Source organism: Sturnus vulgaris, chromosome 6, assembly GCF_052056855.1.
Source record: "Sturnus vulgaris isolate bStuVul1 chromosome 6, bStuVul1.hap1, whole genome shotgun sequence".
NCBI lineage: Eukaryota > Metazoa > Chordata > Aves > Passeriformes > Sturnidae > Sturnus > Sturnus vulgaris.
In genome coordinates, this window is record NC_142248.1 from 11,003,710 (window position 1) to 11,018,872 (window position 15,163).

General features: G+C 42.3%; 1 protein-coding gene across 2 annotated transcripts in view; it reads left to right on the forward strand.

Moving 5' to 3' along the window:
* The window catches only part of ITPKA (inositol-trisphosphate 3-kinase A), a 39,485-nt gene that overhangs the window by 16,537 nt on the left and 7,785 nt on the right, over positions 1–15,163 (forward strand). For both annotated transcript variants that reach the window (XM_088166972.1, XM_014869244.2), the window contains 3 exons: positions 7,555–7,651; positions 9,766–9,979; positions 11,533–11,737. In XM_088166972.1, the coding sequence (XP_088023098.1) occupies positions 7,555–7,651; positions 9,766–9,979; positions 11,533–11,737 (516 nt within the window). The remainder of the gene's footprint in view (positions 1–7,554; positions 7,652–9,765; positions 9,980–11,532; positions 11,738–15,163) is intronic.

A 15,163-nucleotide genomic window follows, 5' to 3' on the forward strand; every position in this document is an offset into this window, starting at 1 on the left:
TGCTGAAAGTATAAAGTGCCTCCTGTGATAAATTCAGGGATTTGCTGCTGCTGTTGTTGTTTGGAGCATTTTTGTTTTAGCTATGGGAAAATCTTGCACCTTGCTTCCCTACATAGAACCTTTGTGGATATTTCAGTTAAATTTCTCCCAAAAAATACAGTAAAAATGTCATGTATGCCTCACTTGCTCCATGTCTTGTTAGGTGTTCTAAGTTTCTTCAAATACCAGATGATCCCAAGCCTAAAATTAATGGAATTTTTATCATCTACAAAGGCCTTTACTATCTGTGTTAAGTATTTTAAAAGCGTGCATGAATGTGTATGTACATACACATATATGTTACTAGAAGAAACACCAAGGATAATTATGATTTGCTTGCATTTGGCATAAAAATGTTAGCAGGTTCAAGATCTGGATCTGACCAAGATGACTGCCTGCCTGTTTCAGATCTGCAAAGACAACTACACTGAGCCTCAAACTGAAAGAACTCAAAACCAGAATCCCTTGATAGGCAAATTTTGTGACTGTAGCCGGAAAGATACTGTGTTGCTCAGCAACTCTATCTTTTTAAATTTTTTTTTTCTTATATAACATCACTCAAATCCTCAGTTCTCTCCATGAGGTGAAACCATATGGTGAACTGTCCCAGAGCTGTACTCATTGAAAAAATAAAATCCCTAATAACCATTGAAGCTGGCTGCTGGGAAGCTGCACTCATGGAAGAGTCTTTGTTTTGGGGGAAATTGATAACAACTTGTCTTGGTAGAGTATTGTGATTTTGACAAAGCAGTAGATATTTTGCTTAAGTGTTGTGTGATTATTTTTTTTAGTAGATTGCAATTATAGTAGGTTATTATTGGCTGCATTCACACAGAGAAAGAAGGAGATGTAATTATACAGTAATTAAATTAGGCCAGTAATTTTCTTGGTTGTGATTTGCTCAAAATTATTTCTCATGGAAGCTTTTTGTAGTAGTGGCAGGCATTGACCTCACTGAAACAGACAAAAACAAAGTTTTGTTTGGGCTAGGTTTAGTCCATTAAAATAATATGGTTAATAGCTTTAGACCTACATTCAAGTTCTTTAACTGTGTAGGTCCAATATGTCAGGTAAAAGCCAATTCAAATAAAGTGGCAAACAGTAATGACAGCAGAGAACAAATATATTATTTTAATTTTCTGAATTATTTGTATTAATTGAATAAAGTGGCATAAATAATTTGGAAAACAAATTAGCTTTCAAACTGATTTCAGTTTTAATAAACTATGGTAAATAAAACAGTCAAGGGTTTTGTAGATAAAATTACTTCAGAGGTTTTAAAAAACCATTTTAAGTAAGCATATATACTATAAAAAGTAAAACTGGAGGCCAAGAAGGCCAATGGTATCCTGGAATGCATTAGGAAGAGCATTGCCAGCAGGTCTAGGGCAGTGATTCTGCCCCTCTGCTCAGCCCTGGTGAGGCTGTGTCTGTGCTCCTCTGTACAAGAGAGACAAGGAGCTCCTGGAGCAGGTCCAGAGAAGGGCTTTGAAGAGCATTAGGAGACAGGAGCATCTCTTGTGAGGAAAGGCTGAGAGGGTTGGGCCTGTTCAGCCTCTAAAAGAGACAACTGAGAGGGGACCTCATCAATGTCTATCAGTATCTGAAGGGAGGTTGTCAGAGGATGGAGCCAGGCTCTGCTCTGTGGTGCCAAGCAACAGGACAAGAGGCAATGGGCAGAAATGGATGCACAGGAAGTTCCACATTAATAGGAGGTAGAACTTCTGCAGGTGGCCAAGCACTGGAACAGGTTGCCCAGAAAGGTTGTGAAGTCTTCTTCACTGGAGATAGTCCAGAACCATCTGGCTGCAATCCTGTGCCACATATTCTGCTTGAGCAGAGAGGTTGGACCAAACTGTGATCCCTTCCAACCTGCGCCATTCTGTGAAGCAATAATAAAGCTGTAAAAGATACAGAGTTTAAAAGAAACAATTATGAACAGAAAGTGACCATCTAGTCACACTGATACTTAAGACACCTGTGTGAGTAATATTGTGGACCTCATGAGGATTTGTTGTGTCACTCAGAGGGATATGGGTGCTAATGTGTGACCAGGAAGGAAGAGAAGAGGGACAAAAAAGCCAACCCAGCAGAAAGGTGAGCCACTGGAGAATGACTAATACTGTGCCTGGGTAAGTCATAAGTGATACCCAGTTTAGTAATTCTTAGTGTTATTTTTGGGCCTGCTCATAGAAGGCAGTTCCAGCCATTGACTGGTCTGACGAGTTCCCAGACACTTTTTGCTTTTCCAGACACTGTTGCTGTGGTTACTGTGCCCCAAGAGGCCAACACTCATCACTTTCTCATGTGCCCACTGCTCACTGTGTCAGCCAGGAACCCTGGGCAAGGGGTTGCTCAGTCCTCCTGCATTTTGGGCACATGGCTCTTACAGGATTGTTTTGAAATGCACATAGTAACTTTTTGATAATTACAGTTTTCTGTACTCCTTGCAAGTCCCTGTGGAGGAACTTTGTTCCTTCTAGGAGTTGGTGAGACACTGAGTAGGCAGTGGCAACCAGCATTACAGATTAGATTTCAGCCCCCAGGTCCCAGAGTGGCAGAATTTAGCCTAAATGATGTAAAGACTTTAAGAGAACAGTAGATAATGATGGCTGACTATTAAGTACTCTTTGTTAAAGCCTTTTAGGAAAAAAAAGGATTACTAAAAAAAATTTCTCATTATCCTTTTGTTTCTTGCTGTCATAATAGCTTTCTTGTGTAGGCTTTGCTCTAGAGCACAAAAAAAAAAAAAAAAAAAAAGACAACAGAATCTTGGATAAAGAAACAGCTGAGCTGAAATTTACCCAATAAAAGTGTTCAAGGGTCATTGTTTACAATAGCCTAGCAGAATTTCCATGATCATATACCAGCTCAGGCAAGAAACTGTGCCTCCACGTTGCTGCTGATGGAATCATGGATGTTTTTAAAGACCTGTTGATTTATATTGAATTTTAGTGTTCTTTTGTTCTTTAACTCATTATAGTTTCAAGTAATATGCTAGAATTATGAAAGCTGAATTACTTCATTTTTCTGAAGAAAAGGTTTTTCTTATTCCCCCTACCCTCAACACTTCCTAATTTAGATGTGACTGATGATTTTAATTACTGTAATTGCTGAAAAGTCTTAAGTGAAACAAATCCTTGTACAGGTTACCTATTTGTCATTTCTTGCCTGAGGGTAGTTACATGTGTTTCAGACATTCACAGAACTGAGATATTATTGTTTTCTTTTTACCCTTAAATAAGTGAGAGATTCTATTTATTTTTCCACAGAGCAACAGAGGAAGGTTTAGGTCCCTATCAGCTGTTGCCTTTAGGAATTAGAGGGATCCTGAGGGATTCAGCATATGCTCAGAGAGATGCTAGTTGTTCTGTACTGCCTGTAAAATAACAACAGCAACTAAAAGAACCTCATTCAATTCAGAGAGTTCACACTAATCTCTTCAGTGTGTTTGCCTATTAGGATGTTACAGCTCTTGTCCTGAAGTGATGGGAGTGTTTCAGGAATGCCTGGTAGTTCCTGGAGATCTATTCTTGGGGACAGTGGGTCTGAGCCCAATCTCCTTGAAATGAGTGAAACGCCTCCCAGAGAGTTCAGTGGATTTTCATCAGGCAAGTCCTCTGGTGTATTTGTGCAGGCTCATCATGGCTGTGCCTCTGCACACTGCTCGTGTGTGAAGTTGCATGCTTATCATGAGAAAAGGCCTGGAGAAAGCTGTGCTCACACAAACCAGTGGTGCTCACTGGTTTGTACTGCTGCTTTTTGCTCTTTCTTAATGGATAGACATAATGGCAGCAGCCACCTTTATCCAGAGTTAAATAGGTTGGGAATAGCTCACCTGGCCAGCATCTTGTCTGTGTGTGCACAGAGCAGGTCTCAACATCTCTTTTGTGGATGTGTGCTTCTCTTCAGAGCTGTGCTTCAAATTTAGGAAGACGAGTCAAGAGAGTAATCCAGGTAGCAGATCAGATATCAAACCACGGTTCCTTTGCATACACTGTGGGTGCATTGTGTGAATTGCTTCTCCCATTCTCTTCCCTGAAATTTTGTCCTTTTGCTGCCAGGGGCACACTTGCCATGGCACAGACTGTCACATGGCCTGCCCTATTGGCAGAAAGCTTGCTTTTCCCTCTTTAGTGCCCCACACCTTTTATTGCTCAGGGGTGTTTATATCATGTGTCAATTAAAGTTCACATCAAGTAACTTACATGCTGAGTCTAAGAATGTTAATATTTTTCATGTTTGCTTCTTGACTCTTTTGGAATGCCTTCTTGCTGTTGGAAAACTCGTGAGCATATTGAGGCATATAAAACAGCATCGGTGATGTCAAGAGCATCTGATTCAGACAATCCTGAATGCAGATACAATAAAGAGATACCCGAGTTTGCCCTGGGAATCTAGTAGAAGTGAGGCCTTAAAAAGACCCAGGCAGAGCAAAAAATCAAGGAAGACTGAGCAGGAATCTAGAAGAAACAGGGACAGAGGGCGATAAGGCTGCAGATGGACAGTGGTAGAAGCCCTCTTTGCCATTGCAGCATGAAGCAGTTATTTGAAAAGCACATAATGCCATTGCTAACAAAGAAGAAGAGATCTTGCTTTAGAAATAGAAGTGAGAATGATTCCTCCTACAGTAAGCACACAAAGTTTTCATCTTCCCACTCACACCACTGCTGTACCATCATGCAGCCCTCCTTGCATCCTGGTAGTTTGTACCCTGGGTTGAGTGAGCTGGGAAACCAGGAATTGAGGTAAAGGAAAGTGAAACTGCTGAACCCCTGCTGATGGCAACACTCCCCACAGAACGGGTCTGAAGGCAATCCTTTCCCTCCTAGCTTGAGCCTTCTGCTTTCTCTGTCTTGAGGGGGAGGAGAGGTTTGTGAAGAGATTACTTAAAATTAAAAAGGGTAAGTAAAAATGGCCAGTGTCTCTATTTATTGGATGAGTAACTTAAACATACTTATCCAAAGCCGCTGTAACTTAAGCAGCCAAAGTCCATTTGAGCTGGGGCTGAATTTGGCCCATTGTCTCTCCTTCACGCCCACAGTACAAATAAAAGCTTCAGCTTCTTAGTGTTAGGTGGGAGGGAGGAGGCAGGAGAGCCACTGGAGTGTGATGTTGCATTGACAGCTGATGTGCATTTGTTGAGAATCTGTGCTTCTTGTTACTGATGCGTATAGCAGCATGACAAGTCACTGGGAGACAGGATGCAAGTTGTTTGGAGTGGAACATTATGATGTGTATGGGGTCTTTATGGCAAAGTTATGGAGCAGTGTTGACTTCTGATTAAGGGATGGGGAAAAAGCAGTGTTGTCCTGAAAACTGGTCTGGAATCTTAAAAAATTAAATCTTTGGCAGGAGCTGCATTCAAAGAGGTCATTTTACTTCATAATGTTGGTTTTTTTTTCAACTATTGTTTGAATAACCTGGGGCTCTGTCCTTCTGAAGTAGAAACAGCAGAGTAGACTGAAGAGCTCTGCTCTCAGTGAAATCTGACAAACAAACTATACAAAAATAATTTCCATGCTACTTGAAAAACAGTATTTACATTGCACTTTCCTCCAGAAGGAGGCTATGGACATGTTTAAGTGGTGTACAAGAGTCTCTCATCCTCGCAGAAGAGCTGCTGGGTCTGACACAAGTCACTGTTCAGCCCTGCAAGGCTGCAGTTTGGAACAGCTTAAGGCAAATTATAAGATATATGAAATCCAAATAATACAGCATATTAACTTGCCAAAGTTAGTTATGAAATTGGAGTTCAGCTAGAGCCAGTAACATCTGTGGAGTTTTGGTAAGTGCAACTGAGTCTTTGTAATTCTCAAACATCCAGGATTTTCTCTGGATGCTTCCTCTCACTGGCATAGTATGTTTTCGAAAGCATCATTGCTGCATGGGGTGCATATCTGTCTAAGAGTGGCTTAATTTCAGCTTGAACTCCATTAAAAATCAAAGTTAAATAAGTAGAAGCAAACTCATTTCAGAGTAAGTATGCTCATATGGCAATTATATTGGTATGTCAGTTTAATTTGAAGTATAACTTAAAACTTTCTTGTGAAAGCAAGTCATTAAAAAATCACTTGTACCTGTGGGTTCATATATCTTCTTGATACATTCTAAGATAACTGCAAGTTTTTGCCCTCACATGGTGACCAGTTTTGCTTTAGGGTACCTTACAAGAAATGTGGTGTAAGTTACTAAGTTTGGGGAAGTGTGGCTGGGTCAGAGAGATCTAGAGAGCAACATTTTGCCTGTGTATCATTGCCTACAATTTCACATTTTCAGTTTTTCACTTAGAGTGTAGACGACAATAAAAATTAGGTATCCTAAGCACCTAAATCTTCAGACCAATATCCGTGGTAGAGAGCACACAATTGTTTGGAATGTGTATTTTTCAGTTGATGAACAAGCACCTAAGCTTGTTTTAGGTTTGACATTAATTCCTCCTCTTGATTTGGGTGATTTCCAATTGGACCATTGACAAACACTTCTGTAAATACAGCCTAATCACCAGCTACACTTGATCTCAACAAAACCCCCTAAACTGTCATGCCATAAGTACAATGCAGCTCCATTTTTCTTCTCCAACAGGGTGTTGTGTTCTAGTGATGGAAAAACTGACCCTGCTCTCCTTGTTTGTAAAGCACTTTGGGATCCCTCCAAGTGTAACGTGAACACTGGTGGGCTGTGGTTCTCTCCCATCTGGGTTTCAGTTCCAGAGCATGAGACTTTTTCACTTTCTACTTCTTTTTTTTTTTTTTTTTTTCCCTGCCTATGTGACAGAGCACTCAGCTGCTCTTTGTGAGCAGCTGCTCTGTTTCCCTGTCTGCCTTCAGAGGTACCCAGACAGCTGCAGCCAAAGGTTGCCAGAGCAATGCCCAGTTTTGTTAAAAAGTAACAGGATTGGGAAAGAGGGGAGGGAGTGGGAAAATTCATGACCTGGAGTAGATTGTACAGCATGCTGTCAGTAGGTACTGAGGGACCTGGTGAGCTCTGTGATCAACTAGAGATGTGCTTTCTGTGCATGTGTCACAGTAAGATTTACCTGCTGACTCGGGGAAAGCTGTTAATCATGGGGTGATGCTGAAGTTCTCTGGGAAAGGAAGTGTTGCTGGCTGTGACAAGCAGCTTATGTGCATGTCTCATGGAAACTTAAATGTGCGTATGTGTGCATGTGTGTGTTCGTTCAGCATCTGCTGTCCACATACTGGGTGACTCACACACAGAGGGTGAGGTGTGCTTAAGAGCAGGCCTGTGACGTGCAGTCTGTCTTTTTTTTTTTTTTTTTTCCTCCTTATAGGCAGCTTTCTTGTGCATGGCAGGGCGTTATCTTTATTTGTACATTCTTGGGTTTGTGTGCATATTTTTCCAACAATGATGATAGTGTTTGTTTTGTGGTTCCACCTTTGAGCACTTACACATTAGTGAGGAGCAATTCAATGTGCATGAAGCCGTATAATATATTTGTGGCATATCAGGATTTCAGCTTTTGCCCAACTTAAGGTTTCTTTTCTTTTCCAGAAAAAGGCATGGCATACAATTAAAACCATGGTTAACTTACCAGTCATCAGCCCCTTCAAGAAACGCTACTCGTGGGTGCAGCTGGCTGGGCATACAGGTGAGAGGGGTATCTTCAATGTCTTTGTCTCTGGAGTGAGGATGACTGCAGCAAGAACAGTCTTTCTCTGTTTGCTTCCTTCAGGTGAAAAGGAAGCAGGCAATATCACACATATCTGTGACCTAAAACGTATTTCAGTTGTGGTGTGGATACGGAAGTGGGAGTGATATACCTGAATAATGAGATGAGCAGGGAAGCAATGGTCAGACTCTGGAGGAGGGCCAGGCCTGTAAGGTGATATGTGTAAAATACCTGTTAGAGGGAAACAAGAGGTTGGGGAGCTAAAGCCCTAATCTGTCCAATGCTGTTGATTGTGGTATGGGATCATTTTTCCTGACTGAGTAGCCAGTAGTTAGTTCTCTAGGGGGAAGGATTACTGTCTGCACCTGTACGTGCTTCAGCTCTGGAAAGGACAGTCTTTATAATACCACTCCAAACCTCTCATCTGAATGTAAGTCCTTGGGTGGAAAACAAATGGGAAAATTGCCTTGCTGACCAGGTGTTTGCATTGTGAGTCTGTCATTGTTCACTGTAAAAGTACAAGGAGCAGCTCAGTTGGTTGGTTCTAGTTTTGTGTCTGTAAAAATTGGTAGGTGTGCTCCTGATGTAGGCTTAACTTCATTTGTAAGGCAAGAAAACAACAAAGAGAAGTCATCAGGTTTGTGTCTCGTGCTTGGTATAATTCCTGTGCAGTGCTGGTGGGGGTTTATTAGTACACATGTGGGCAGGCACCCACGCTGCATCGTGCTGTAATGCAGCATGTGAAGCACCTCTGTGTATGTTAATGCCATAATATGGTGCACTTCAAAGCTGTGCTGAGAAATTTATTGAGCCCTAGAAACTGAGTAGCTGCATTTTGCACAGTGGAGTTGTTGGGTCTGATTTTTATCACAGGAAGTCCCAAGATGACCCAGTCTTAGTGCAGTATTGTCACAGGTGTGTGGAGTTGGCTTCATCTGTATGGAGTGATGCACTGGTCATGTAATCATAACCCTTCTGGACACTCATATAGTGGAGTGGAAGAGGATGGTTAAGAGTTTATTAGAAGCTGACTAGGAGAGATACTGTTCCAGTTTCCTTTTAGCAGTGTTCTGTGGTTGGGTTTACTCCATCCTTTGTGCAGCTGTTTCTTCTCTGATATGATAGTTTTTTTCTGAATTAGAACCTGGGCTATTACCAGCCTTGCTCTTTTGCCAAGACAGTGCCTGTTCTAGGATTTGTCTGAGAAGAACCAGTTTGCAGAAGGATCCTGCTGTGGTAAAGATTGAGTGTTATCCCCAGGATTAATGAGGCTCCTACTTTGGTGCCCAATTTATTTTGTGTAGATTAAAGGGTTCCTCTGAATGAAACAGGTACTTTCCTCAGATGCTGTTGGCAGGTTGCAGGACAGGTGGAGGCTGACTACTGCTAATTGTGGCCTCTGCAGATGTCATTTGTCCTGGATACCATTCAGACACTGGGCTGTAAAAGCACTGTCGCCCTCCAGACTGTACCTGCAGGGCATTAGCAGATTAGCAGGTTTCCAGAGGAGAGGCAGTACCTGCAGGCAGACACAGGCACATTCACTGTGTGTGTGTGTGTGTGTGTGTGTGTGTGTGTGTGTGTGTGTGGAAAGGGCAGTGCTTGGCTTCTGGCTGTTTAACTATCTCTGATTGACCGTGCTGCCTCCGTCTGGACACCTCAGCAGGTGTGTATGCCCTGTGTGAGGATTAGGGACAAAGCCAGTGCTGGCAGTGTTATGCACCTTTAAAATAGCCTGACAGAGGATTAATGAATTCTGGCTCGTGGCTTCTTCCTGTGCGTTTTAGTAAGTATAGTACTGTTTAATAACCTAACAAAGACTAGCAGGAAAAAAACTTCCAACAGCCCAACGGCCTGAAGCAATTGCACTCCTTAAAGCTATAAATTCTGACATGGGAATGTATCCAAATGGACTTTCACTGCTAACAACTGTTTGTCCAGTGTGTTTTATTTTTTATGAAAAACATCTTTCCTCTTCACGGGAAATCTTTAACTGCTGCCATGAGACTGAGATAGATGAAACTAGAATGGTGGGGGAATTTTCTTTTTCGCTTGTCAATCTTGTCAGCAAGTGTTTGATTTTCTTTTTTTAGGGAGTTTCAAGGCAGCTGATAGTGGGAAGATTCTCAAACGCTTCTCAGAGAATGAAAAGGAGTGTTTTGAGCGATTGATGAAAGACCCACTACGTTCCTGCGTCCCTTGCTTCCATGGTGTGGTGGAGAGAGATGGCGAAAGCTACATCCAGCTGGATGACTTGCTTACTGATTTTGAAGGGCCAAGTGTGATGGACTGCAAGATGGGGATCAGGTGGGGTGAATGAAAGAGAATGTGCCTTCTCTGCATTTGAAGGAAGGGGGAGATGTGCTCGCAGTCACCTTGGACAACATATCCCATTCTTGTCAGTTTGTACATGAATTCTGGAAACTAACTAATTTATAGCCCCAAAAACTATCCACATCAAGAAATTTTCAGGGGTAATTTAAGACAAAGTTTCTCTGCAGTGGCCTGATAATACATGGGGAAAAATGACATGATTTATTCACTGCCAGTTCATTGAATCTTTGTGATGCAGTGATTCAGAAAGCTTCACAAAGTAAAATTGCCATCTCCCAATGCAAATGACTGAATAGCAGTGTGAAAGTCCATTTCCAGTGCTTGAATGAGTCTTTGCTGGTATTGATCTTTTCTTTAAAGAGTTGACCATTTGCTCAGGACTGACGTGTGTTTTTCCCTACTCTGACATCTTGAGGTGTTGCCATCTCTTTGTTCTCCAGGTTCTTACTTTCTTTTCCATTCATTGTCTGTGATTAAGATGAAAACATAAAAAATACTATCTAAGCATAACAAAGAGATTTGTTGAGATCATGGAGTAAGGTAACAGTACAGAGAAGTATGAGCTGTCATAGTAATCTTTTGGGTGTCAGCTCAGATATTCAAGAGTAATTGTCATAAATTAGTTACTCTACTTACAGGAGTGCAGATACACCTTTTCAAATAGATGCAAAAATTTTAAATTGATTAGAAAGACGTAGCGCTAGTATGGGCAGAGGAAAAAGGAGAAGGATTTGCAACAGTACACATTTTGTTGAAAGTAGATGACATTCTGGCAGTGAGTGACATCATCTCCTAAATGACATCTTGGTTTGTTTCGCTGTTATGAAGAAAGTAAACTTCAGGCACTTGACAAAATGCAAGGTTTAGGAATCCAGTGCAATGTAGAGAGCATGGACAGTGCCTTTCTAATGGCTGTCAGATTAACAAATCGAGTGATAAGAGCAAAATAAGGAGATTTTGTGTCTCTTCACCTCCCTGTTCTTAGTTACCTCTTCTGGTGTGGAACTACTCTGATAATCTGCTTAATACTTCAGTTTTTTCTATAGAGTGGTTCTATCTTTCACTGAGATGCATTAAGTAAAACTTAAACTTTCAGAGGCCTGAAAAATTACCCATGACTGATGGTTTTTGAGGAGAGAATGCAAGTCTTGAATAGGCCTATTTGGTTTTTTGATTTCATTATAAGTGACCACTCCTACCTGTCCTCTGAAAATGCAGTTCTATTTTATGGCACAGTAGGTATTCAGCTTCCTCCTATTCTGTAACCAGGAAATAATCGTTACTTGTTACAGTAAGTAAAGGTATGGTTAGAACAAGAAGTGAATTAGAATTCCTGATTCCTGGGGCTGTTTCACTAAATATGCCTGCACAGTCATTGCTCTGTGTACTTTGGTTTCCCCATATGCAAAACTGGGGCAATGATAAGGCTTACTTTCCTGGTTGATGTTTCTTGAGGCCAGTTTGTAAGCTGTAAAAAGAAATGTTGAGAAAGTCCGTAAGGATATGTTGGGATGTGATGTTTGCAGAACATACCTGGAGGAAGAGTTGGCTAAGGCACGAGAGAAGCCAAAGCTGCGTAAGGACATGTACAAGAAAATGATTGAAGTGGATCCTCTCGCTCCCACGGCTGAAGAGAACGCCCAGCATGCAGTCACCAAACCCCGCTACATGCAGTGGAGAGAAACCATCAGCTCTAGTGCCAACCTGGGCTTCAGGATTGAAGGAATTAAGGTAATTGTTTCACCTCTGCCTATTCCTGGAGACTGAGCTTTGTTTGATGTGATTTGATTAATCAAAAAGCTTGTGCACATCAGTAGCCAGCTTTTCGAAAGGATTATGTGAAAATGCACTAACTGATACCACAGAGTTCACTCTAGTGCAGTTTTAAAGCATTCATTGTAATTGTAGCAGAGAGCGTCAATGAATTTAATCTTCAAATACACATCAGCCATACTTGAATCAACTACAGAGACCTTACAGGAAGGACTCAGTGCAGATAGAATGAAAATGAGACTGTTGTATGGAGGAATTTAGAACCGAAGTATTAACTCCCTCTCTGCATGCAATTACTTGTTTTATTCAGGAACTATACATATTTATTCCAAGTGAATCACAGTAAAGTTGTTTTGTTGCAGTTACTTTTATTGGCAAGGCATGTTAAAAGCATTTGCTTAGATACTCTTGAGATCAAGGAAACCACTTTTCCTTTTAAATACATGAGATCCAGTATAGATGGAGCTGGAATAAAGCCAGAACAATCCAGAATGAAATTTCTCCATCAGCCAAGTCCATCTGCTGTTCTTGGTGGATGTTTGTGCCCCTGTACCATTCCTAGGATACTACCTTACAGCCACAGTAGAACCTTGGCAATTTTATTTCCTACCCTTTACTTCCTTATTTTTTTTAGAATCACAGAGCAGCCTGGGTTGGAATGGACCTTAAAGATCATGCAGTTCCAACCCCCGTGCTGTGGGCAGGGACACCTTCCACTAGACCAGGTTGCTCAGACTCCATCCAACCTGGTCTTAATTCCAGGGATGGGGCACCCACAACTTCTCTGGGCTATTGTTCCAGTGCCTCACTCCGCTTGCAGTGAAAAGAATCTTTTTCTAATACCTATTCTAAGCCTACTCCCACTTTTAAAAGATTCTTTGTCCTGTCACTGCTGCTCTTGTAGAAAATCCCTTTCCATCTTTCTTGTAGGCTCCCTTCTGGAAAACCACAATTAGGTCACCCCAAAGCTTTTTCTTTTCCAGGCTGAAAAACACCAGTTCACTCAATCTTTCTTCATAGGAGAGATTTTCCATCTTTTTAATCAATTTGGTGGCCTCCTCTGGACTTGCTCCAACAGGTTCATGTCCATCTTGTGTTGGGGACCCCAGAGCTGGATGCAGCACTGCAGGTGGGGTCTCGTGAGAGAGGAATAGAGGGGCAGAATCCCCTCCCTTGCCCTGGCCACTCTGCTTTGGATACAGCCCAGGACACGTTTGGCTTTCTGGGCTGTGAGAGCACATTGCTGGTCATGTCCAGCCTCTCATCCACCAGCACTCCCAAGTCCTTCTCAGCAGGGCTGCTCTTGATCTGCTTGTTCTCCAGCTTGGATTGATACTGGGGGCTACCCCGACCCAGGTGCAGCACCTTGCATTTAAACTGCATGGGGTTCCCATAGGCTTACCTTCGAGCCTGCCTACGCCCCTCTGGATGGCATCCCATCCTTCAGGTGTGTCAGCTGCACCACTCCAGAACCTGGATTAGTTTTGTTTCCATTTCACAATTCAAGCACATAGAAATAAGGTATAAAAGACAATGATGCTGATGAACAGAGGCTCTTTAAATACCTCTTGCTCTCTCCTTTGCTTTGTGTCTTCTCACTTCCTTATTCACGGATTCTCCTGCTGTGATACAGGAACTGGGGCTTCCAGCTCATGTAGTGCTGGCCCTGTGTATGCTGTGCCACCCACTCCTGGCTGTTTGACACAGGCATCCTGATGCAGGAACTGTCTGGGTGGTAGATGAGTAGATGATCTGGCTCCAGTCCAGCCAAAACAGGATCCTGCCTAGCCCTTTAGCCAGCTAATGATGTTATCAGATACGTGTTTTATTCCTATACAGCTTAAATCTTTGTATGCTCCTCAGTGTAATAGAATCAGAAACTCAGATGATCTTGAGAACTTTCTAAGAAAGATAGTTGGTGAGTGAAGATGTACAGAGATGAGTCCCGGAGAGCAACTGAGCTAAGGAGGAACAGGGGAGCTTCAGAAAAACTTCCTGGCTTGTTCTTTGTGGATTTGTTGGCTGTCAAAGGTTGGAGCAGTATGACACACAGACTCTGTAGTGTTTCCTTCTGTGGAGACACTGCTGTAACTGTGCACAACATAAATACTTAATCCTTGGCTAAGCACAGGAAATACTTTGGGGCACATTCCCCTTCTCTCTATCTCCTTGTCCTGTTACGAGGATTGTAGTTAAATTTTTTTAGATGGAGGAAAGGTGTCAGAAACTGAATTGTCCAGACAATACAGGTGGCCACTGTTCCACTGAAAGTGAACTGTACATCCAGTTCTGTATTTTTGCAGAAAAGAAAAGCCATTCTGCAGGGATCCCCATTTTGGTAGGAAAGCCTGTAAGAGTCACTGGTGCCAGCTAGTGGTTGATGGGGATAAGGGGATGTTCTCCCTGATAGAACTGATAACTCCTGGAGTCAGCTGGTAAGGTATGTTGAGTTTGGTCATTCCTGCCCAGTGGCTGCTGGAATAAGAAGCTAATGCAAAGTGAAATCATATAAGCCCTTCTGTAAACTGGCTGCTGATAAAGAAGATCTGATTCACCATATGTGCTCCTGCAGTAGTGGGGTGCCTTTTCTCTTTGGGTTGATCCATTTCTTATCCTTGCCTTGCTTCTCGATCTCTGAAATCAAGCCAAGTTCATTTATGGGATTTGTCAGTTTTCCTCCTATCAAAAATATTTTGTACCATTTGGTTTCCCTACAGTTGGAACCTGTTGCTCAGTATCTTGCACCTGCCTGATTCCAAATGCCCATTTCCTCTCTGGCAGAGGCTGTCTGAAGGCCAGGCATTGCAAACATTTTCTCTACAATACTAAGCTAATGCCTGGGGCTGGGAGTTGGGATTTCTGTCTTCCCATTCTGTCAGTGAATTTCTGTGCAGTTTGAAAAGTTACTTCTTCCTTTGGTACCATTCCTTTTGCTGTAGATCAGGGGTAGCTGTTTTCCCAGGAGGATATCAGATTTGATTCATAAATCTTTGTGAATCCAGTAAGTTAGCCCAGAGCCCTTTAAGGGAAGTCTGCAGAGTGCTCTGAGCCCCATGGTTTAAGATGGATATCACTATTTTATGGAGCTGTGACACCTGCCCTCCAGGGAACCATGTCCCTGTCACATCTAATGAGAGATGTAGCAGCTGGCCCACGAGCTGCACTGTGTGATGGTCTACTCTGCTGTGCAGGAGTGTATGTGGAGTCCTTAGCAAAGCTACGACTTCAGGGAGTGAGTCAGGCAAGTGCCTCCTGAGGATCAAGTACATCCAGAGCTGTTGCAGAGCCCTGGTTTAGAGTACTGGGGTGGTGCAATTCAAGCTCTGAATGTTGTTTACAGCAAGTAAAGCCGGGCAGTAATTATGTTTCCTGCCAACCTCTGGA